Source organism: Jaculus jaculus, chromosome X (genome assembly GCF_020740685.1).
Source record: "Jaculus jaculus isolate mJacJac1 chromosome X, mJacJac1.mat.Y.cur, whole genome shotgun sequence".
Classification (NCBI taxonomy): domain Eukaryota; kingdom Metazoa; phylum Chordata; class Mammalia; order Rodentia; family Dipodidae; genus Jaculus; species Jaculus jaculus.
In genome coordinates this window covers 28626054-28650846 of record NC_059125.1, presented here as the reverse complement: position 1 = coordinate 28650846, position 24793 = coordinate 28626054, and the positions used below count along the sequence as shown (strand labels likewise).

Genomic DNA, 24793 nt, shown 5'->3' with positions numbered 1-24793 from the left:
GTTTGGTTTATATTTTGTATGATATTTTTGAATATATTTCATTGCAGGACGTTACGAAGTTAACGCCACTTTCACATGAAGTTATCAGCAGACAAGCTACGATTAACATAGGTAACATAATTTAAAGACCTGTCTTATAAGTAATTTTTTTTCTTGTTGTTGTTTCTTGAAGTAGGGTCTCACTCTAGCCCAGGCTGACCTGGAATTCACTATGTAGTCTCAGGGTGGCCTCAAACTCATGGCGATCCTTCTACCTTTGCCTCCCGAGTGCTGGGATTAAAGGTGTGAGCCACCATGCCTGGCTCTTATAAGTAATTTTAACCTCTTGTTCGGGAACAGTCTGAGTAATAATACAGTGTTGAAAAAAGAAAAGAAAGTAGTTTTTGATTCCTGCTAGATTTTGCCATACAAACACAGGCACACACACGAAAATTTTAATAGCACAGGACAGCAGAATCAGGTAGCAGAAGTTTAAGAGGTGAAAATGCAGTTCTTGCTCCACAAGATTTTTGAAAGGGTAGAGGTTATGAAAGTTTTATTTGATATATAAGCTATGATTAAGTGGAGCTTTGTTTTGTTTTTAAATTGTCACCTAGAACTTTTTTTTTTTTTTTTTTTTTGGTGTGGGACAAAGGTTCTTAGGATTAAACCCTGGGCTTGTGAATGCTAGGCAAGGACTCTACCACTAGTGACACCTAAAACTTTTTGTTGTTTTGTTGAGGTATGGTCTCACTCGAGCACAGGCTGACTTGAAATTCACTGTGTAGTTTCAGGGCGGCCTTGAACTCTCGGCAATTCTCCTACCTCTGCCTCCTGAGTGCTGGGATTAAAGGCATGCGCCACCACACCTAGATACACCTAGAACTTTTAGAGAGTTGTATTGATTTGAGCATATAATATAGGCTTAATTTTTTTTTTTGAGGGGCTGGAGAGATGGTTGAGTAGTAAAGGTACTTGCCTGGGAAGCCTGAGTACCCAGGCTCAATTCCCTGGTATGCATGTCAGCCAGATGTAAAAGGTGGTATGTGTGTCTAGAGTTTGTTGGTAGTGGCTGGATGCCCTGGGATGTCCATTCTCTCTCTCAAATAAATACATATGTAAAAAAAAATTTTTTTAATTGTTTCTGAGCTGGGTATGGTGGCACACACCTTTATTTCCAGCATTTGAGAGGTAGAGGTAGGATGATTGTTATGAGTTCGAGGCCGCCCTGAGACTACATAGTGAATTCCAAGTCAGCCTGGGCTAGAGTGAGACCCTACCTCAAAAAACAAAGTTTGAGGCCTGGAGAGATGGTTCATTGGTTAATGTACTTGCCTGAAAAGCCAAAGGCCTCCAATTCAATTCCCCAGGACCCACATAAGCCAGATGCAGAGGGTTGTGCATTCATCTGGAGTTCGTTTGCAGTGCCTGGACACCCTGGCATGCCCATTCTCTCCTCTTTCAAATAAGGAAATTTTTTAAAAATTATTTTTGAGACAAGTTCTTGATATATAGCCCTGGCTAGCCTGGTACTCTATGGTCTAGATGTAAAGCAGTCCTCTGCTTGAGCCTCCTGAGTATGGAGATTATGCGTGTGAGCTACCACACCTAGCAAATTGTGGACCTTTTTGAGAATTTGTACAAGTAGCAAAGTAAAAGTTAAAATTGAGAATATAACATGAGGAAGTTAGAAAATGGGTCCTGTCATTAGCAGGATGGCTATAATTAAAACTGGGTTTTCTTATTTCCATGCAAATATTTCCTTTTGTATCAGGGCTTGTACTTGTGTTGTATTTTTGTTACATAAGATTTTAAGGATTTTTAAGATTTATTATTTGAGAAGGAAGAAAGGCAGATAGGGAGAAAATGGGTATGCCAGGGCCTCTAGCCAGTCCAAACAAACTCCAGACGCATTGCCTCTTTATGTATCTGGTGTTCCAGTGGGTACTGGGGAATCAAACTTTGGTTCTTAGGCTTTGCAAGCAAGCACCATAACTGCTGAATCATCTCTTCAAACTTTTTAAACTTTTTTTTAGTTCTGGTTTTTCAAGGCAGGGTCTCACTCTAGCCCATGCTAACCTGGAACTCACTATGTAGTCTCAGGGTGGCCTCGAACTCATGGTGATCCTCCTACCATTGCCTTCTGAGTGCTGGGACTAAAGTCCTGCGCCATCATGTCTGGCTATTTTTTTTTTTTTCTGAGGTAGTGTCTTGCTCTAGTGCTGGCTGACCTGGAATTTACTATGTAGTCTCAGGGTGGCCTCAAACTCAGAGCAATCCTTTTACCTCTGCCTCTGGAATGCTGGGATTAAAATGATGCATCTGTTGTTCTTTTTCAAGGTAAGGTCTCACTCTAGCCCAAGCTCACTTAGAATTTACTCTATAGCCCCAGGGTGGCCTTGAACTTACACTACCTCAGTCTCCTTAGTGCTGGGATTAAAGGTGTGTGTCACCAAGCCCAGCTTTGCTTGCAGGCAAATAACTTTAACTCCTTAGTCATCTCTCCAGCCCCCCCAAACAAATTTTTCTTTTTTCTTTTTTTGGTTTTCTGAGGTAGGGTCTCACTGTAACCCAGGCTGACCTGGAATTCACTCTGTAGTCTCAGGATGGCCTCAAACTCACAGCAGTCCTCCTATCTCTGCCTCCCGAGTGCTGGGATTAAAGTCGTGTGCCACCATCCTGTCCAAATTTTATTTTTCAAGGTGGGGTCTTGCTCGACCCCAGGCTGACCTAGAACTTACTCTCTAGCCCCAGGCTGGGCTTGAACTCTCAACACTCCTCCTACCTCTGCCTCCCAAGTGCTGGGATTAAAGGTGTTTGCCACCATTCCCAACTGGTATGTAGGAGGAAAAATTGAAGCCATCGTTGCTTTTACAGTGATATTCATAGCTATGGCTTTCAGTTTTCTACCTGTTATTAAAAAAGTGCTGTAATTGAGTACCTGTGAGTTAATATTTTGTATTTTGTCTATAGGTACAATTGGTCACGTAGCGCATGGGAAATCTACTGTTGTAAAAGCCATTTCCGGTGTTCACACGGTCAGATTCAAAAATGAACTTGAAAGGAACATTACAATCAAGCTTGGATATGCTAATGCTAAGGTGATTCATGTACTGTGGAAATGGAAACTATTTAACGTTAGTTGTTGTACAGTTAACAAATACTTTTTTTAATTGAAACTTTTAGATTTATAAACTTGATGACCCAAGTTGTCCTCGGCCAGAATGTTATAGGTCTTGTGGAAGTGGAACACCTGATGAGTTTCCTACAGATATTCCAGGAACTAAAGGAAACTTCAAATTAGTCAGGTAACCTCTTGTGCTAAAAGCAGTATATACTTTTTATTTCATTCTTATCCTTGGTTGCTTTTGAAACATTGTACACAGTAAACTTTGAACCCAATTGTGGAATGGTTTCTTTTGGTTGTTTGAGGTAGGGTCTCTCTCTAGCTCAGGCTGTCCTGAAATTCACTGGTTTGTGGCCTCGAACTCACAGCTATCCTCCTACCTCTGCCTCCCAATTGCTGGGAGTAAAGGCATGGGCCACCACGTCCATCGGAATGGTTTCTTCATATTTCCAATTAATTTGTTTTATTGCCTGTAATAATTGAAATGTCAAGTCGTTTTGTGGGGTTTTTTAAAATATATTTTTTATTTTTATTTATTTATTTGAAAGTGACAGAGAGAGAGGGAGAGAAAGAGACAGATAGAGAGGGAATGGGCGCGCCAGGGCTTCCAGCCACTGCGAATGAACCCCAGATGCGTGCGCCCCCTTGTGCATCTGGCTAACGTGGTTCCTGGGGAAACGAGCCTCGAACCGGGGTCCTTAGGCTTCACAGGCAAGCCTTTAACCGCTAAGCCGTCTCTCCAGCCCTTGTGGGGGTTTTTGTTGTTGTTGTTTGTTTTTTGTTTTTTGCAAAGTACTTTAGCCCAGGCTGAATTGGAAGTTTTATTTATGTATTTACTTATTTATTTAAGAGAATGAATGGGCACATTAGGGCCTCCTTCTGTAAACAAACTCCAGGTGCATGTATCACTTTGTTCATCTGGCTTTATTGGGGGTATTGGTGAATTGAACACGGGTAGGCAAGCTTTGCAAGCAAACAACTTTTAACCACTGAGCCATCTCCCCAGCCCCAAATCACCTCTTTAGGCCACATGGATTTAATCCACAACAGGATTGCATATCTTTGTTCTTTGTTGTTGTTTTGAGGTACAGGCTGACCTGGAATTCACTATGTAGTCTCAGGGTGGCCTGGGACTCAGGGAGATTCTCCTACGTTGGCCTCCTGAGTGCTGGGATTAAAGGTGTGTGCCACCATGCCGGGGCAATATCTTGATTCTTGCAGTGGATGCTGACATCTGGCTAGTGGTGTTTTGGGATTGGAGATACATCAAAGGAATGTTTAGATCCAGGAGGCAGTGCTGAGACTAGGGAGAGCTGAGTGAAGCCTTCATTTCAGGCTCAAAATTAAGGGATGAGGGTTAACTAAAAAGTTAAATAGTCAAGGTAAATACTCTAAAGCAATTTTAAAAATTAGAGCAAAAAATATGAATAAAGGGGCTGGAGAGACGGCTTAGCGGTTAAGCGCTTGCCTGTGAAGTCTAAGGACCCCGATTCGAGGCTCGATTCCCCAGGACCCACGTTAGCCAGATGCACAAGGGGGCACACATGTCTGGAGTTCGTTCACAGTGGCTGGAGGCTCTGGTGCTCCCATTCTCTCTCTCTCTCTCTCTCTCTCTCTCTCTCTCTCTCTCTGCCTCTTTCTCTCTGTCGCTCTCAAATAAAAATAAATAAAAATAAACAAAAATTTAAAAAATATGAATAGAGCATCAGATTTTTTTTTTAAGAAGGCAGATAGTATTGCTGAAAATTCTTTTGTTTTTTTTTTGTATCTTTTTCAAGGTAGGGTCTCACTCTAGCTCAGGCTGACCTGGAATTTGCTATGTAGCCTCAGGGTGGCCTCTAGTGCTGGGATTAAAGGTGTGCACCACCATGCCTGGCTTTTTTCTTTTTTTAACTTTTATTAAGAAATTATTCTGGGGCCGGGCATGGTGGCACACGCCTTTAATTCCAGCACTCGGGAGGTAGGAGGATTGCCATGAGTTCGAGGCTACCCTGAGACTCCATAGTGAATTCCAGGTCAGCCTGGGCTAGAGTGAGACCCTACCTCAAAAAACCAAAATAAATAAATAAATAGATAAATTATTCTGTACACATACATCATGTGTTGGTACCATCTTTTCCCTCTTCCCTGCTCCCATTCCACAGGGGCTCAGTGTGGTTGCTACTCTTCCCCATGGCGTTGTGGGTTATGCGTTGTGGGAGCAGCAGTTAGTTATTGGGGGGAGGCAGTGTGTGGCTAATAATTTCTATTGCTTCAGTATTTTTTCTGCTTGGTATGACATTGTTAACTGATTTTTTTGCATTTAAAGTTTTAGAGTTTTAAAAATATTTTATTTACTTATTTATTGGAGAAAGGGGTTGAGAAAGAGAGAGAATTGGGCGTGTCAGGGCCTCTAGCCACTACAAAGGAACCCCAGATGCATGCGCTCCCTTGTGCATGGCTAACATGGGTCCTGGGGAAATGAACCTGGATCCTTTGGCTCCAGCCCTGAAGTTTTAGGTTCCACTGAAGTGAAATATTTCTCCCCCTTGTTCTGAGAATTGAACCTAAGGCATTTAACATGTTGCAAATGTCTGCCATGGAGCAATAGCCCCAGTCTTTGCTCTAGCCTTGGCCAACTTAGAATTTACTGTGTACTCTCAGGCTAGTCTCAAACTCACAGGGATTCCCTTACTGCTTTGATTAAAGTATGTGTCACCATGTCCAGCACACTTTTTTTAACCTATTCATTTTGAGACAGGTCTGTGCAACCAAGCCTTGTTTGAATATTGGGCTTTTTTTTTTTTTTTTTTTTTTTTTTGAGGTAGGGTCTCACTGTAGCCCAGGCTGACCTGGAATTCACTAGGTAATCTCAGGGGGGCCTCGAGCTCATAGTGATCCTCCTACCACTGCCTCCCAAGTGCTGGGATTAAAGGTGTGTGTCACCACGCCTGGCGCTGGGCTTTTTTTTTTTTTTTAAACATACACTTAAATTTTGGATGTGGAGGGCTGGAGAGATGGCTTAGCAGTTAAGTGCTTGCTTGTGAAGCCTAAGGACCCCAGTTCGAGGCTCGGTTCCCCAGGTCCCACGTTAGCCAGATGCACAAGGGGGCGCACGGGTCTGGAGTTCGTTTGCAGAGGCTGGAAGCCCTGGCGCGCCCATTCTCTCTCTCTCCCTCTATCTGTCTTTCTCTCTGTGTCTGTCGCTCTCAAATAAATAAATAATTTAAATTTTGGATGTGGGGCAAGGGCCTCCCTTATCTCACTCCAGTCATGGCTCTGATCAAAGATCAAAGTGCTTGTCATACAAAGGGCCAGAGAACAAAACTTTGCAGCTCTGGAAGTACTCATCTATTCTCTTCCATTACTAAAGTTTACATAGTTTAAACAAGTTCACATAAACCATTTGTTTCTTGGCCAGAGCAGGCCTAGAGGCTAATTTGTTGATCCCTGATCCCTGTTTTAGAGCATGTCATTGTGAGCATACTTATATATTTTTTTTAATTATTTTTTTTAAATTTTTTTTGTTTATTTATTTGACAGCAATAGACAGAGAAAGAGGGAGAGAGAGAGAGAGAATGGGCGCGCCAGGGCTTCTAGCCACTGTAAACGAACTCCAGATGCATGCGCCCCCTTGTGCATCTGGCTAACGTGGGTCCTGGGGAAGGGAGCCTCGAACCGGGGTCCTTAGGCTTCACAGGCAAGTGCTTAACCGCTAAGCCATCTCTCCAGCCCCATACTTATATTTTTTAAATCATAATTCTAAGTGAGTATCATAGTATTATTATAATAGTATTGTTATTTCACTTGAGATGCACAATTTGTTTTTCAATGTGTTAGAGGTATTGGACAAATTATTTTTTCAAATAGCAGTTGTTCTTCTAGTAACCGTTTTTCAAATTTAGTTTTGTGCAATGTGTACATAGTGTATGCAATGTGTCTGTGGTTGTGCACCCTGTGCACATGTATGGAGGCTAGAGTAGAATACATTGGGTGTCTTCTTTTATCACTCTTCCCCATTGTTTCGTTGAGATGGAGACTCACTGAACCTTGAACTTCCATTCAGTCTGACTGACCAGCAAGCTTCACACAGATTCTCCTGTCATCCTGTCCCATGCCCCCTCCCCTAGGATTACATGTACGTAGCATGGTCATACCTGGCTTTTTTTTTTTTTCCTTTTTGGTTTTTCGAGATAGGGGCTCACTCTGGCTCAGACTGACCTGGAATTAATTATGTAGTCTCAGGGTGGCCTTGAACTCACGGCAATTCTCCTATCTCTGTTCCCGAGTGCTGGGATTAAAGGCATGTGATACCATGTCTGGCTTATACCTGCCTTTTTTGTTTTTGTTTTTGTTTATTTTTATTTATTTGAGAGTGACAGAGAGGAGGAGAGAGAAAAAAAAGGCAGAAAGGGAGAGAATGGGCATGCCACGGCCTTTAGCCACTGCAGATGAACTCCAGATGCATGAACCTCCTTGTGCTTACATGGTCCTGGAGAGTTGAACCAGGATCCTTTGGCTTTGCAGGCAAACACCTTAACCGCTAAGCCGTCTCTCCAGTCCTTGATTGTTCTTTAACAGTTTCTCTCACTGAAACCAGAGCTCACCAATTGTTACTCTAGCTTGCCAGGTTGCCTCCCAGGTGATATGATTACAGGTGGGCCACCATGCCCACCTGACTTTTTAATTAATTTATTCTTTATTAACCATTCCATGATTGTAAAAATATCCCATGGTAATGCCCTCTTACCCCCACTTTCCCCTTTGAAATTCCATTCTCTATCATATCCTCTCCCCCTCTCAATCAGTCTCTTATTTTAATGTCATGTCTTTTCCCTCTATTATGATGGACTTGTGCAGGTAGTGTCAGGCTCTGTGAGGTCATGGATATCCAGGTCATTTTGTGTCTGGGGGGAGCGTGTTGTAAGGAGGCCTACCCTTTGGCTCTGACATGCTTTCCACCACCTTTTCCACAATAGACCCTGAGCCTTGGAAGGTGTGATAGAAATATTGCAGTGTTGAGCACTCCTGTTACTTCTTTTTAGCACCATTGCCCCAGCCAGTGGGGAGTCGAACAAAGAAGCGAGGGGAAAAATAACCTGAATGAAAGAAGGCAAACAGACAAGAAGGAGACCATGCTAGATGTTTGTCACGGCCTCGAGAGTTTATTCTTACATGTAGGTTTATATAGGGTTGTAGGGGGAAGGAGACGTGGTCAGGGCAAGGAGTTGTCAGGAAACCTAGAGGGGATGTAATTAGGTGTTCATCTAATCTTGCCTAACTGGCTTAACATCCTGACTGCACCAGGCTTCATATCCTGACCATAAAGTGGCCTTTTGCAAAAGATAAGATTCTGTAAGCAGCCTGCTGACTGGTTCCAGAAGTACCTAACAGAAAGCTGATGGACCAGCTTTCTGAGTAATGAGTCAGTTTGTGAGCCGGCCCAGGTAAAATGGAGAGGCTTTTGCTCTATGGCTCCTGACACACCATGATGCCTTGTGAGTCATCTCAAGATCACTGCCATCTGAAAAGAGAAGATTCTCTACCAAAAGTGAGAGTAGCACTAATACATGGGTATGAATATTAAGAGAAGTGCTTACTGGGCAGTTTGATAAGCATAGTATATACATTTAGCCAGACAGCAGCAGATGTTATACCCCTAGGGCTCATGATTACACGTTTTCATTATCAGGGATGTATTCCTTCCCATGGAGCAGGCCTCCAGTACAATTAGAGGGCAATTGCTTTCCACCATGACAGACGTGGCACCACCTGGCATTCATATAGGTGCTGGGATTCAAACTCTGGTCCTCACGTTTGTGAAACAAGCCCTTTGCCCACAGACTTCAGCCTTTCAGTTAGTAATTTTTTTTCCTAGGTCTAAAATCACTGAGGTCTATAATTATTTCACATTATTATTTCCAGGGCTGGGACTCCGTAGGTAAAGGTGATTTAACTTTTTAAAAATCTGCAGTCGGGGGCTGGAGAGATGGCTTAGCGGTTAGGCTTTTGCAAAGCCAAAGGACCCAAGCCAAAGGACCCCAGTTCAACTCTCCATGACCCACATAAGCCAGATGCACAAGGGGGTGTATGCATCTGGATTTCATTTTCAGTAACTGGAAGCCCTGGTGCACCTGTTCACTCCCTCCTTCTCTCATTTTTCCTTCATTCTCTCTCTCAAATAAATAAATATATTTTTTAAAAATCAGGCTGGGAAAAAGGCTTAGTGGTTAAGGCACTTGACTATGAAGCCTAAGGACCTGGGTTCAATTCTCCAGGACCCACGTAAGCCAAATTCACAAGGGGGCACATGCACCTGGAATTCCTTTGCAATGGTTAGAGGCCCTAGCATGCCCATTCTCAGTCTCTATCTGCCTCTTCCTCTCTTTCTCTCTCAAATAAATAAAAAATAGTTTTTAAAAAATCTGCAATCTACATGTGAAGAATTGATTGAGCTTAAGGCTGATGTTTATTTCTCAATTGTTAGGCATGTGTCCTTTGTTGACTGTCCTGGCCATGATATTTTGATGGCTACAATGCTGAACGGTGCAGCAGTGATGGATGCAGCTCTTCTATTAATAGGTAAAAATAGATTTGGTTTGAACCCATCAGTGAAGAACTACCCCTAGTGCAATATGTAAGGAGAAACTAAAGCTGTATTCGTTACTTAATAAGAACTGGCATGTCAGCCAGGATGTCGTTCCTTCTTACTTGCTATCACAACATTCTAAGCTAAGGAGACCTGGTTCTAGATGGCGTTTGAGAATTCTTAGGATAGTATCTATAAAAAGAAAATCAATGATACAGTTTCTCCATCTAAACTACATGAGGTAATCTATGATTTCTGTTTGTTTATGTGCAAGTGTTGTAGAATTTTTCTTCTCTCTCTGAGTTTTCTGCCTGTAGATGTATAACTGATTTAGATGCTATCTTATTCAAATAATCACTGAAGTGTATAGTGCATGGAAGTTTTCAAGGCCAAGGCCATACTTCTTTTATTTATCTATCTATCTATTTATTTAGTTATTTGACAGAGAAAGTGGGAGAGAGATATATAGAGAGAATGGGCGCACCAGGGCCTCCAGCTACTGCAGAGGAACTCCAGATGCTGTTCCCCCTTGTGCATCTGGCTAACCTGGGTCCTTTGGCTGTGCAGACAACTACCTTAACTGCCAAGCCATTCCTCCAGCCCACTTTGAAACTATTTCACTCTCTGAATTACATCTTAAGTCACAGTAATCCTTAATTTTTAATTTTTTTAGTATTTTTTTTTTTTTTAAGGTAAGATCTCACTCTAGCCCAGGCTGACTTGGAATTCACTATATAGTCTCAGGGTGGCCTCCAATGCACAGCAATCCCTCCTACCTCTGCCTCCTGAGTTCTGTGATTAAAGTTGTGCACTACCACACCTGGCTGTCCTGATTTTTAAACAAGGGCAGCTATTTAATGTTACCTGAATTTCTAAATCTTAAATACGTGGAAGTGATAGGGATACTTGTATATCGAAATCACTGAAGAATAACTGTTCTCATTTTCTTGAAATGAACTTGGCGTGAAAGGCAGTGAAGATGTCTTTATAAGGAGTATCTGAATCAGACTTGGTCAGAGGTATTTGGCAAAGCTGGAGAAAACCTGGAGAATGCAGCAGAAGGTTCTGTGACAGGCCAATGAGGCTGGAGCCTAGCCAGTAGAGAGCCAGTGACTCAACTATTAACAAATTGGTGACAACAATGGAAATGGGCAGAATCCACAGTGGTGAGGTTAGGGAACCACAGGACCCCACCACCACCACCACTAGCCAGCTGCTCCTGAGCAGAACAACCTGAATGTGCTGTCCCTGTGCTAAAGTTCTGGAGAGCAATAGACATGAAGATCCACATTGGAAGCTGAATTCAGACAAGCCCAGTGGCTTTGAAAGGGTGGCAGTTGTCGCAGACATACAGCTCTGACACAAGCCTCCTCATGTTCTTTAAAGAAGTGAGCCTGGCAACTGTTTTGGACCATCCAAACTCGTGTGCACGTACTGCAACTTCTTGGTTAAGATGCCTGGCAGTGTTTTTTTAATTTGTGACATAGTGGTCTTTTTCTTTCTTTGACACAGGGTCTCAGTCTAGCCCAGGCTGACCTGGAATTTACTCTGTAGCCTCTTACCTTAGCCTCCCAACTACTGAGATTACAGGCATGAGACACCATGCCTGCTTCTAATAGGAAGCTTTTTAGGACCAAGAATGAGAGGCACTGTAACAGGTTTTAGTATTTTATCCATTTAAAGGGCACAATTCAGTGACATTAAGTACATGCAGAATATTATACATTGTAGTGCTCAAAGAGCACCCCATTAGCTAGTTCCAGAACATTCTCATCATCATTAAAGGACCCTCATGTCCATTAAGTAGTAATGAGCCAGTTCCCCTCCAGCCAGCCCATAGAAACCAGTGATGTGCTATCTGTGTGGGAATTTGTATGGTTTGGATATTAATAGTTATTCTTATCTATCTTTTTCTTTTTAACTAGCTGGTAATGAGTCTTGCCCTCAGCCTCAGACTTCAGAACACCTAGCTGCAATAGAAATCATGAAACTCAAGCATATTTTGATCCTACAGAATAAAATTGATTTGGTAAAAGAAAGTCAGGCTAAAGAACAATATGAACAAATTCTTGCATTTGTACAAGGTAAGAAGCCGTATCTGATACATTATAGGTCTGTTTGAGAGACTGAGAGAATCCTGAAACAAGACTTTGTTCTGTTTGGTTTTTCAAGGTAGGGTTACACTGTAGCCCAGGCTGACCTGGAATTCATGATAATAGTTACAGGGTGTCCTTGAACTCCAACAATCTTCCTACCTCTGCCTCCCAAGTGCTGGGATTAAAGGCATGCATCACCATGCCCAGCTCTGAAACAAGACTTTTGCTTTTACATTTTTGGAGAAATAGAGAGGCAGAGAGTGGGTGCACCAGGGTCTGGAGTTAACTCTAGACACGTGCTACCTTGTGCCTACTAGGGTTTATGTGGGTATTGGGGTGTTGAATCTGGGTACTTGAGATTCATAGGCAAATACCTTAACTGCTGTAGCAGACAGATTCAGGTTCACTGAGATGAACTTCCAGACCAGGCACAGTTATGGAGGAAGGGATTTATTGAAGCTTACAGATCCAGGGGAAGTTCCATAATGGCAAAAGAAGCTGGCCTGCCTTCACAGGCCCAGAGAGAGAAGTACAAGCCAAAAGGTCAAAAGCCACAGCATTCTTCAGGAACTCCAGCTAGGCACCCTTTGCATATCTTTAGATTGAAATCTGAAACCCACCACCACACCTTAAGATCACCCAGTGACATTGCCTACAGCAGGTGGCTACAGATGCAAACTACAAACAAACAACTGAATATATTGGGGCCACCTATTCTATTCAAGCCATCACAACTGCTAAGTCATTTCTCCAGCCCTACTTTTACTTTTTTTAAGCATTTTATTTATTTATTTATTTATGTATTTATTTATTTATTTGCAAACAGAGAGACTGGCATGCCAGGACCTCCAATCACGCTAATGAATTCTAGATGGTTGTGCCACTTTGTGCATCTGTCTTATGTGGGTACTGGGGAACCAAACCCAGGTCATTAGGCTTTGTAGGCAAGCACCTTAACTCTGCTGATCCATCTCTCCAGCCCTTGTTTTTACTTTAATTTTTTCCCCCAAGGTGCCCTAACCCAGACTGACCTGGAATTCACTATGTAGTCTCAGGGTGCCCTCAAACTCATGGCATTCCTCCTACCTCTGCTTCCTCAGTGCTAGGATTAAAGGCTACCATGTCCCATCTCTTTTTTGGTTCTGAGTAACTAATTTATAACCTAACCTGGCCTTTAAGTCACTGGGATCCTCCTACCTCCTCCTTCCCAGTACTGTGATTGAAGGTGTAAACTACCACACCCCAGTTTGTTTTGAGACATGGTTTCAACTGTAGCCCAATCTGGCCTTGAACTAAAGTAATCCTCCTGCTTTCGCCTTCCAAGTGTTGGGATTATATGTATGTGCCACTTGCCCTGGACTTGATGTCCCTGGTTCTAAAACCAGATCTTGTAAGCTTTTTATATACTTCGATACTGTCCTTGAACCCACAGGAAACCTCCTACCTCTGCCTCTTTAGTGCTGGGATTAAAGTTGTGTGCTACCACGCCTGGCCTAGCCTTTTTTTTTTTTTTTTTTAACCTGCTGCTTGTAAGCATCCTGGTAGAATCACTGCAATGAGTGCTATGCATTTGATACACTAAAGTATGTGTGTGTTTCTCCTTTTTTTTTTTTTTGAGGTAGAGTCTTGCTCTACCCCAGGCTGACCTTCTATCAAAGCAAATTTATTAAATACTTGGCCCTGAGAGTGTAGCTCAATGTTACAGTGCTTAGTAGCTTGTAAAGTGAGTGCCCTGAGTTCATACGCAATACTGGCTCCCCAAGAGAAAAATAAACTCAATACCAGTAGAATCAATTTAAAAAAAAATTTAAAAAACTTTTTAATATCCAGTTCTCTCGAAGTGTGGTGTTTTTCAAGTTTAGAGAATGCATGAAAGTGTTATTTTTGGCATTTGATTCTCTTTTAGCCTTCCTTCTCTTAGAAAGGTTGACTTCTGAGCAAGGTGTGATGGCATATGCCTTTAATCTCAGCACTCAGGAGAGAGGATCACCGTGAATTCAAGGGCACCCTGAGACAATATAGTCAATTCCAGGTCAGCCTGGGGTAGAGCAAGACTCTACCTTAAAAAAAAAAAAAAAAGGAGGAAGGTTGACTTTCTTGTCCAGTTCTTTCATCATGAAAAGAAACTAAGACATTTTAATTAAAAACTAATTATAGCCGGGTGTGGTGGCACATGCCTTTATTCCCAGCATTTGGGAGGCATAGGTAGGAGGATCACTGTGAGTTTGAGGCCACCCTGAGACCACATAGTGAATTCCAGGTCAGCCTGGACTAGAATGAGACCCTACCTCAAAAACCAAAAAAAAAAAAATAATAATAATAATGTTTAGTTTATTTTTTGACTAGTCTGTTGACATAAAGAGCAAATAATATATATGGCAGCAGTCTTTAATTAGTAAAGAGTCTATAATTTTATCCTGTCATTTATTGGGAGGTTAATTACATGTTGTTAGAAATCTTTTTTTAACTAGTACTCATTCCCAGGAGTGTTAGTATTTTACTCCTTTAAAAAGTTTTTTTCATCATTTTGCTTCATTAAATATACCTATTACTGTATTTTCAAAAAAATATTTATTAAAGAGGGAGGGAGAGTGTAGCAGACAGATTCAGGTTCACTGAGATGAACTTTCAGACCAGACACAATTATGGAGGAAAAGATTTATTGAAGCTTACAGATCCAGGGGAAGTTCCATAATGCCAGAAGAAGCTGGCCTGCCTTCACAGGCCCAAGCAGGCAGAGAGAAGCACAAGCCTAAAGGTCAAAAGGCACAGCACAGGGCTGGAGAGATGGCTTAGCAGTTAAGCGCTTGCCTGTGAAGCCTAAGGATCCCGGTTCGAGGCTCGGTTCCCCAGGTCCCACGTTAGCCAGATGCACAAGGGGGCGCACGCGTCTGGAGTTCGTTTGCAGAGGCTGGAAGCCCTGGCGCGCCCATTCTCTCTCTCTCCCTCTATCTGTCTCTCTGTGTCTGTCGCTCTCAAATAAATAAATAAATAAAAATTTAAAAAATATTTAAAAAAAAGCCACAGCACACTTCAGGAACTCCAGCTAGGCACACTTTGCAAATCTTTAGATTTAAATTGGAAACCCGCCACCACACCTTAAGATCACCCAGTAACATTGCCTCCAGCCAGGTAACCAGCAGATGCAAACTACAAACAATAAAGAACTGAATATATTGGGGGCCATCTATTCTATTCAAACCACCACAGAGGGAGAGAGAAAATGGGCGAGCTAGGGTCTCTAAACCCTCCAAATGAACTCCAGATGTGTGCATCACCTTGTGCATCTGGCTTTATGTGGGTACTGGGGAATCCAGCTCAGTTTGTTAGGCATTGCAGGCAAGTACCTTAAAAGAATTCATTGAGTTAAGCCGGTCGTGGTGGTGCATGCCTTTAATCTCTGCACTTGGGAAGCAGAGGTAAGAGGATTGCTGTGAGTTTGAAGCCACCCTGAGACTCCAATAATGAATTTCAGGTCAGCCTAGGCTAGAGTGAGACCCTGCCTCAAAAAACAACAACAAAAAAATTCATTGAATTAAAACACAGGTAGCATATATATATTTTTCCTAAATAGAATTACAGTTTTCTGTTTCTTGAGGGTATATGTGTGGGGATGTTTAGGCCTCCTTTTGAGACAACATATCACTCTAGCCAGGGTTGACCTGGAACTCATTCTTTTGCCCAGGTTGGTGTTGAACTCAGCAATCCTCCTGCCTTAGCCTCTCAAGTGCTGGGACCACCACACCTGGCAAGCTTTGTAAGTTTTGATCTTTCTGAAATTTGTTATGTAGGAACAGTGGCAGAAGGAGCTCCAATTATTCCAATTTCTGCTCAACTTAAATACAATATTGAAGTCGTCTGTGAGTACATAGTAAAGAAAATTCCAGTACCCCCACGAGACTTTACTTCAGAACCTCGACTCATTGGTAAGTGGTAAGGGTCACCACACCTGGCTTTACTTTTAACTGGTCTGTTTTACCTTGGTGATCCCCCTATAAGGTTGCTTATTAATATCTCTTTCTGTATAGGTGGTAATAAATCCATAATAATAAGAGATTCTGAAATTGTATTACTGGAATAGGGGCAGAGACCTGAATGTAATAAAAATAACTTTTTGTGCTCAGTATATAGTATACTATGTTACAAACATTGAATAATATGGACAATATTCTCTGTGGAATTATAACATTTTAGGATGTTACAATTTTCATACATATGATGTCATAGTACTACTACTGAAGATCCAGTATCAGTATGATTGGGTTGTCTAAAATGTGGTTGCTAGACAAGATTTGAGCCCCTCTTACACCTTCATTTGACCTTCCTGTGTGACTGAAAATGTTCTCGTGGATAACCCAAGTGTAGGTCATGTAGTCCTTGAGTGTTTTGTACTTTTTGTTGTTGTTGTTGAGAATAGTCTCACTCTGTAACCCAATCTATTCTGAACTCATGTCGTATACCCAAGCTAGTCTTGAACTCATGACAATCAGCATGCCTCAGGCTCCTGAGTTGCTGGGATTACAAATGTGAGCCACAATGTCCAGTTGTGTTTTGTAGTTTTAAATGTGAATTTAAAAATATATTTAATTGGGCTGGAGAGATGGCTTAGCGGTTAAGCGCTTGCCTGTGAAGCCTAAGGACCCCGGTTCGAGGCTCGGTTCCCCAGGTCCCACGTTAGCCAGATGCACAAGGGGGTGCACGCGTCTGGAGTTCATTTGCAGAGGCTGGAAGCCCTGGCGCGCCCATTCTCTCTCTCCCTCCCTCTCTCTCTCTCACTGCCTCTTTCTCTCTTTCACTCTCAAAAAGATAAAAAATAAAATATTTAAAATATATATATATATATATATTTAATTTATTTATTTGAGAGCAAGAGAGAAGGAGAGAATGGGCACGCCAGAGCCTCCAGCCACTGCAGATGAACTCCAGATGCATGTGTCCCCTTGTGCATCTAGCTTACGTGGGTCCTGGAAAATCGAACCAAGATCCTTTGGCTTTGCAGGCAAACGCCTTAACCGCAAAGCCATCTCTCCAGCCCTAAAAGTGATTTTTTAAAAGTATTTTCTTTATTTATTTGCAAGCAAGAAAGAGAGGAATGGAGAGGGAGAGAATGGGCACATCAGGACCTCCTGCCACTGCAGACAAACTAAACACATGTGACACTGTGCATCTGGCTTTAAGTGGGTACTGGGGAATTAACTCAGGCTATCAGGCTTTGCAAGCAAGTCCCTTTAACCACTGAGCAATCTGTCTGGCCCCTAAGTGAATTTTTGTTGTACAAGTTGTATAATGTAGAAATAACATGTATGAAATGGTCTAATGTTTGCATATAACCTGTTGGAAATAGCACCTAGAGCTTTAATTGATGCCTGCTAGGCACATACACTCAGCTACACCCCTAGACCCCTTCTGTATGTTTTAAGTCATCTGGACTACTTCTAATGGCTAGTTTAATGTAAATGCAATATAGATACTTGTAATGCTTAAGGAAGGGTAACCCCAAAAAAGGCCCTACAAAATTACTTTTCAAGTATTCTTGGTCCATGATTGATTAAATGACATACCTACAGAATACTTAGATATGGATGGCAAATTGTACATATGTTTACTCTCTTTTTTTATATGTGTGGAAGTGGGATCTTAGTATGTGTGATGTGTGTGTGTTTGTTTTTTTAGGTAAAGTTTTGTTCTAGCTCAGGCTGACCTGAATTCACACAATAATCTCAGGGTGGCCTCAAATTCAAGGCATTCCTCCTACCTCAGCCTCCAAGTGCTGGGATTAAAGGTGTAAGCCACCACACTCAACTATGTATTATTTTTATAACTACTTTTCATTTCCTTAACTGCATATGAGGGCTGTTCTTCGAGATCATTACATTAACTTTCAAGTTAATTCTTATGGGTTTTTTTTTTCCATCATAAGTAAGCAGCAATAAATGTTAGAGCAGTGGGCTGGAGAGAAGGCTTAGCGGTTAAGCGCTTGCCTGTGAAGCCTAAGGACCCCGGTTCGAGGCTCGGTTCCCCAGGTCCCACGTTAGCCAGATGCACAAGGGGGCGCACGCGTCTGGAGTTCGTTTGCAGAGGCTGGAAGCCCTGGCGCACCCATTCTCTCTCTCTCCCTCTATCTGTCTTTCTCTCTGTGTCTGTCGCTCTCATATTAAAAAAAAATTTAAAAAATTTAAAAAAAATAAATAAATGTTAGAGCAGTAATAGTATATTTCTTAGGAAAGTTAACTTGGAAAACAATGACTTCTAAAGTTGAAAGTAACAGAAATAACTTAAATTTGTTTTAAAATTTTCTTTTAGTTATTAGGTCATTTGATGTCAACAAACCTGGCTGTGAAGTTGATGACCTTAAGGGTGGTGTGGCTGGTGGTAGTATTCTAAAAGGAGTATTAAAGGTAAACTGGCCTTCAATTGTTACTTTTTTTTTTTTTTTTTTAGTTATTTTTGCCTTCTTCTTAATCAGGACATAAAAAAGTATGGAGGGCTAGAAAGATGACTTGGCAGTTAAGGCACTGCAAAGCCAAAGGACCCAGGTTCGATTCCCCAGGACCCACGTAAACCAGATGTAGAAGGTGGCACATGCATCTGGAGTTCCTTTCCAGTGGCTGGAGGCCCTGGCATGCCAGTTCTCTCTATCTCTTTCTCTCGAATAAATACATTTAAAAATTATTTTATTTATTTGAGGGTAAGAGAGAATGGTTGCACCAGGGCCCCTCGCCAGTGCAAAGGAACTTCAGGTTCATGTGCCACCTTGTGCATCTGGCATATGTGGGCCCTGGGGAGTCGAACCTGGATCCTTAGGCTTTGCAGGTAAATGCCTTAACCATTAAGCCATTTCTTCAGTCTAAATAATTTTTTTTTAAGTATGAATAATCTAAATTGAGAAAAAAATATATTTTGGGGCAGAGAGGAATGGTTTTGCTGACAAAGGTGTTTACTTTTCAAGTCTTCTTTCCTGAGTTCAGTTCTCTAGCATCCACATAAAGCTGGATATAAAAATTGGCACATTTCTGGTGTTCATGTGAAATGACAAGAGACCTTGGCATGTACAAGTGTGCATGCACACATAAATAAAGTATAAAAATTTTTTTTAGGTCAAAGAATTTTTTTCATGATGTCTGATATTTAATATATGGATTTACTTTTATGTTTTTGGTATGTATCTGGCCTTTAAATTTTTGGATCTCTAGTAGTATGAGTATATATACTTTATGTGTATATATACTTTATGCGGTAATAGGTTTGCCTAGAAGGTAGTTACTACAAGAGTTGGTAGATCCCATTCAGTTTTGTTGTTGTTGTTGTTGTTGTTTTTGAGGTAGGGTCTCTCTCTAGCAGCTCATGCTGTCCTGGAGTTCACTATGTAGTCTCAGGTTGGTCTCAAACTCATGGCGATCCTCCTCATTCTGCCTCCCAAATGCTGGGATTAAAGGTATGCACCACCACACCCCATCACCTTCTTTTTTTTCCTGGAGGTAGGGTCTCTAGCCCAGGCTGACCTGGGATTCACTGTGTAGTCTCAGGCTGGCCTTGAAATCCTACTTCTGCCTCCTGAGTGCTGGGATTGTAGGTGTGAGCATGCCTGGCTCTTCTTTCTTTCTTTCTTTTCTTTTTTTTTTTTTTTTTTCAAGGTAGGGTCTTACTCCAGCCCAGGCTGACCTGGAATTCACTATGGAGTCTCAGTGTGGCATCGAACTCACAGTGATCCTTCTACCTCTGCCTCCCGAGTGCTGGGATTAAAGGCATATGCCACCACGCCCGGCTCTCTTCTTTTTTTTCTGATTGCCCTCCCTCTCCCTCCTTCTTCCCTTCCTCTCTTCCCTCCCTCCCTCTTTCTCTCCCTCCCTCCCTCTCTCTCTTTCTCTCTCTTTTTTTTTTTTTTTTGGTTTTTCGAGGTAGGGTCTCACTCCAGCCCAGGCTGATCTAGAATTCACTATGGAGTTTCAGGGTGGCCTCAAATTCATGGTAATCCTCCTACCTCTGCCTCCCTAGTGCTGGGAGTAAAGTCCCTCTTTCTTTCTTCCTCTCTTTCTTTCTTTCTTTTGATTTTTGGTAGGGTCTTGCTCCAGCCCAGGCTGGACTCAATCTCAGGGCAGTCCTCCTGCCCCTGCCTCCTGAATGCTGGGTTTAAAGGCGTGCATTACCACACCTGGCTTATTCTTTTTTTGTTGTTGTTGTTTGTTTTTGTTTGTTAGTTTGATTTTTCAAGATAGGGTCTTACTCTAGCTCAAGCTGACCTGGAACTCAGTCTGCACTCCCAGATTGGCCTTGAACTCTTGGTGATCTTCCTGCCTCTGGTGTGCTAGGATTAAATATGTGTACTACCACACCTGGCTCCTGCTTTTTTTTTTTTTGTTGTTGTTTCATTATTTGTGTGTATATACTTTATATATGTATGTGCACATATACATATGTGTATGATGTGAGTGTGTATATGGGTACATGTGTATGTGGCACATGTGTGAAGGAAGATCAGAGGGACAACCACAGGGTATTCTCCCTTTACCTTTTCTGGTAGGCTCTCTTGTCACTGCTGCTTTCAAGCTTCTGGGTTCTCCTGTCTCCCCCTCCCATTGCTGCAGTCTTATTGGGATGACAGGTGAATGTGCAGCTTTCCAACTGGCTTTACCTGTGAGCTGACGAGTATTGGACTTGGGTCACCAGGCTTGCAAGCAAGCACCTTGAACCAATGAACTAATCTTTCCAGCCTCAATTTTTTCCTTTTTTTTTAAAAAAAAAAATAGTGAATTTGATATTAAATGGATTACCTTTGTAGTTTTATGGTCTTTTAAATCTCTGGTAGATTAATGATACTTGTGTTATTCCACATTAATTCTCATTACTAATTATATGTTTACAGGTGGGCCAGGAGATAGAAGTGCGACCCGGTATTGTTTCCAAAGATAGTGAAGGGAAACTTATGTGTAAACCAATCTTTTCCAAAATTGTATCACTTTTTGCGGAGCATAATGATCTTCAGTATGCTGCTCCAGGAGGTCTTATTGGTAAGGATTTCCCTCTCTTTGTGGATATTCATGATACTTTTCATGGGAAACAGATTTTGTTTTGGGGGGATATTTTTGTTACTTTGAGAGAGAGAGAGTGTGTGTGAATGCTCATGAGTATGTGTGCTTCTGTGCTCACTTGTATGTACAAGACAGGACCTCTTGCACTGCAAATAAACACTAGGCTTTTGGGGCACTTCTAGCATTCCAGCTTACATCCATGGTGATCCTTCTACCTCTGCTTCCCTGAGTGCTGGGATTAAAGGTGTAGGCCACCACACCCCCTCCAGCCCTTTTTTTGTTATTGTTTTTTATGTTTGTGGGGGAAGCGGATTTGAAGGTAGAGTCTCAGTCTAGCCCAGCCTGGAATTTACTATATATTCTCAGGCTGGCCTTGAACTCACAGTGATCGTCCTACCTCAGCCTTCCAAGTGCTGGGATTAAAGGCATGTGCCACCATGCCCAGTTTGTGTGCTTGACAAGACCAGAAGATAACCTCAGGTATTATCCTCAGGAATGTAGTCCACAGTCTTTGATTAGCTTGGGAAACTTTGTTTGTTTGTTTGTTTGTTTGTTTGTTTGTTTGTATGTGTGTTTGTTTGCTTGCTTAGTTTTATGAAATTATTTGAGAGGACAGACAGAGAGAGGAAGAGGCAGAGAGAGAGAATGGGCATGTCAGGGCCTCGAGCCACTGCAAATGAACTCCAGATGTATGCATCCCCTTGTGCATCTGGCTAACGTGGATCCTGGGGAATCGAGCCTCGAACCAGGGTCCTCTGGCTTCACAGGCAAGCACTTAACCACTAAGCCAAGCCATCTCTCCAGCCCTGTATGTATGTATTGAGAGAATGAGAATGGGCATGCCAGGGCCTCTAGACCCATGCCCCACCTGGTGCATCTGGCTTTACGTTGGTACTGGGGAATTGAACATGGGTCCTTTGGCTTTGTAGGCAAGTGTCTTAACCCCTAAGCCATCTCTCTAGCCCCTTTGACTAGCTTGGAACTCACCTATTAGGCTAGTCTGGTTGGTCAGTGAGCCCTAAGGATCCTCCTGACTTTGCCACCCCAGCACAGGAATTAAAGGCATGTTTCACCCAGCACAACATTTTTATGTGTGTTCTGGGAATTATACTTAGGTCCTTATGCTTGCAAAACAAACGCTTTAGTAACTGAGCCATCTCTCCAGATCCTTTATACTAGTTTTGCTTGTTGCCTACATAGTTTTGGGGATAGAAAATAATTGCCCTGTTTTTTTTTTTGTTTTTTTAATGAGAGAGGATTGGCACGCCACGTTTTGAGGTAGGTTCTTGCTCCAGCTCAGGTTGACCTGAAATTCACTGTAGTATCAGGGTGGCCTTGAAGTCACAGTGATCCTCCTATCTCTGCCTCCTGAGTGCTTGGGTTAAAGGCATGTGTCTCCGTGCTGTGCTGTTCGTGGATTTTATGTCTTTTATAATATGTGTGCACACATGCATGCCACTGCACATGTGTGGCAATGGATAAAGCACTCACCACTCAAGGCTGAGTACTGAGTTGAGTTCTATCCAGATTCCCTGTAAAAAGCCAGAAGTTGGTGTCTGTGTGTGGGGAGGTTGGGCTTCTGTTGTCCCACTAATGGGCAAAATAGGAGGTGGAATCAGGAAACTTGGTCAAGGGCAGCAAAGAACAACACAGTGAAATCTCAACTTCAGAGACAGACTCTGCCTCAAAATGTGGTAGAAAGGTGAGGACCCCCCCCCCAAAAGTTGCCTGACTTCCTTCTATGTGTGTGCTTTGACAGGTGTGTGTGTACTTGACAGGTGTGTTTGCACTTGAACACCCATTAGGTTTATGTAACTTCTGTAGAAATGAATATAGAAGTTCATACTAAAAGGGATAGGTCTGTGCTTGTTTGACTAGATGTTTGAGCAAACAATTCACTTGGTGGATGTTTTAGGAAATAAATTAACACTATATGCATCTTATTTTATATTAGGAGTTGGAACAAAAATTGACCCTACTCTGTGCCGGGCTGACAGAATGGTGGGACAAGTGCTTGGTGCTGTTGGAGCTTTACCTGAGATATTCACTGAGTTAGAAATTTCCTATTTCCTACTGAGACGCCTTCTAGGTGTACGCACTGAAGGAGACAAGAAAGCAGCAAAGGCAAGTGCTTTTTGTAATTCAGGTTTCAGCAAAAATGGCAAGCGCTGTTGCTAAACTCTGGCTTGAATTTTATTCTTTTTGGTTTTTCAAGGTAGCCCCCCCCCCCCCCCAGCCTTGAACTCACAATGATCCTTCTACCTCTGCCTCCCAAGTGCTGTGATTAAAGGGTGTACTATCACACCCGGCTAGTTTTATTCTTTCATACTTAATGAGAAACTAGAGCAAATAAATTGACTTCCTTAAAATAAACTATATGACACTCAATTGAAGGTAGAAACAACAAAGAAAACCCCATGAAAATAAACACTAGCCAAAAGAATATGGAAAACCATTTGTTTCATGTATGGCATAGATATAAAATCCTTAATGTTGTATTTTTTTTTTTTTAATTTTCAGTAAAAATACATTGGCAGCAATGGAAAATTGCTAATACCTAATGCCGGCAAGTATATGGTAAATAGGCAGGGTTTTTTGTTTTGCTTGTTTTAGCTTCACAATTGGGGAGATACTTCAGTAAAGTACTTGCTGTGCAAACAGAAGGACCTGAGGGCAGATCCCCAGAACCCATGTAAAACATCAAGCATGATGGCATACACTTGTAATCCAAGCACTGGGAGGAAGGGATAGGAGGATTTCAAATGTTGCTTGCTAGCTTATCTAACCAAATTGCTGAATTTCAGGGCCAGTTAGAGACTGTCTGAAACAACTATGGTGGGGAGCATTAAGAAAGACACCTGATATCCACCTCTGGTCTCTACCCAGATTTATACACACGTGTATGTGCACACATACACATGAAAAAAAGTGTAGACTGATCACTTCTAGAGATAGATAGAAAATTGTTATCATTATTTTAAATATGGCCTACCTACCTCAGTATATTTTACTACAATTTTTTTTTTTTTTCCGAGGTAGGGTCTCACTCTAGCCCGGGCTGAGCAGGAATTCACTCTGTAGTCTCAGGGTGTCCTTGAAATCATGGCAATACTTCTACCTCTGCCTCCCAGTGCTGGGATTAAAGACGTGCACCAGTCAGCCCACCTCTTGTTTTAGTTTTTGAAACAGGGCCTCATGTAGGCCTTAGACTTGTTATGTAGCCAGGACTCTCCTGATCTTCCTGTCTCTGCCTCTCAGGTTAAACTGCAAGGGCACTAAAAATAGTGTATACAATTGCCTTTAGGGTGTGTGTATAAAAATATAAGGTAAACAGAGTGATACATAATGGTATTCTTATCACTTGGAAGCTCAAGACAAGAGGATCAGCCTAGCTTACATAGACCTGGTTACCACAAAAATAAGTAAATAAAAAATTCAAAAATAAAGCCGGGTATGGTGGAGCACAACTTTAATCCCAGCACTTGGGAGGCAGAGGTAGGAGGATTGCTGTGAGTTTGAGGCCACCCTGAGACTACAGAGTGAATTCTAGGTCAGCCTGGGCTAGAGTGAAACTCTACCTTGAAAAACAAACAAACAAAAATAATAATAATTCAAAAATAAAATGTAATGGCTTGTTTAGATGATCCTCATGGTATCTCATTGTCTATATGTAAATATTCCAAAAGCCAGAAAAATCTGAGTTGCTTGTTTACAAACATTGGCAGTAAGGATTATACAACTTATATGACTGACTGACACACACTCTCCCTCTCTCTCTATGTATGTATGTATGCATGCATATATATATATATATATATATATATACACACACACACACACACACACACGTATATTTCGTTTTTCAAGGTAAGCTCTCACTATAGCCCAGGATGACCTGGAATTCACTATGTAATCTCAGGGTAGCCTTGAACTCATGACAGTCCTCCTCCTACCTCTGCCTCCTTGGGCTGGAGAGATAGCTTAGCTGTTAAGG

At 42.0% G+C, this 24793-nt stretch overlaps 1 protein-coding gene and 1 pseudogene across 1 annotated transcript in view; one reads left to right on the top strand and one right to left on the bottom strand.

The window, feature by feature from the left end:
• Positions 1–24793, top strand: part of Eif2s3 (eukaryotic translation initiation factor 2 subunit gamma) — a 41649-nt gene that overhangs the window by 842 nt on the left and 16014 nt on the right. The window contains exons 2-10 of the mRNA XM_045140844.1: positions 48–111; positions 2953–3080; positions 3166–3287; positions 9573–9667; positions 11600–11758; positions 15562–15696; positions 18074–18168; positions 20634–20778; positions 22754–22923. Of these exons, the coding sequence (XP_044996779.1) occupies positions 48–111; positions 2953–3080; positions 3166–3287; positions 9573–9667; positions 11600–11758; positions 15562–15696; positions 18074–18168; positions 20634–20778; positions 22754–22923 (1113 nt within the window). The remainder of the gene's footprint in view (positions 1–47; positions 112–2952; positions 3081–3165; positions 3288–9572; positions 9668–11599; positions 11759–15561; positions 15697–18073; positions 18169–20633; positions 20779–22753; positions 22924–24793) is intronic.
• On the bottom strand, positions 10614–11099 carry LOC123456705 (annotated as a pseudogene).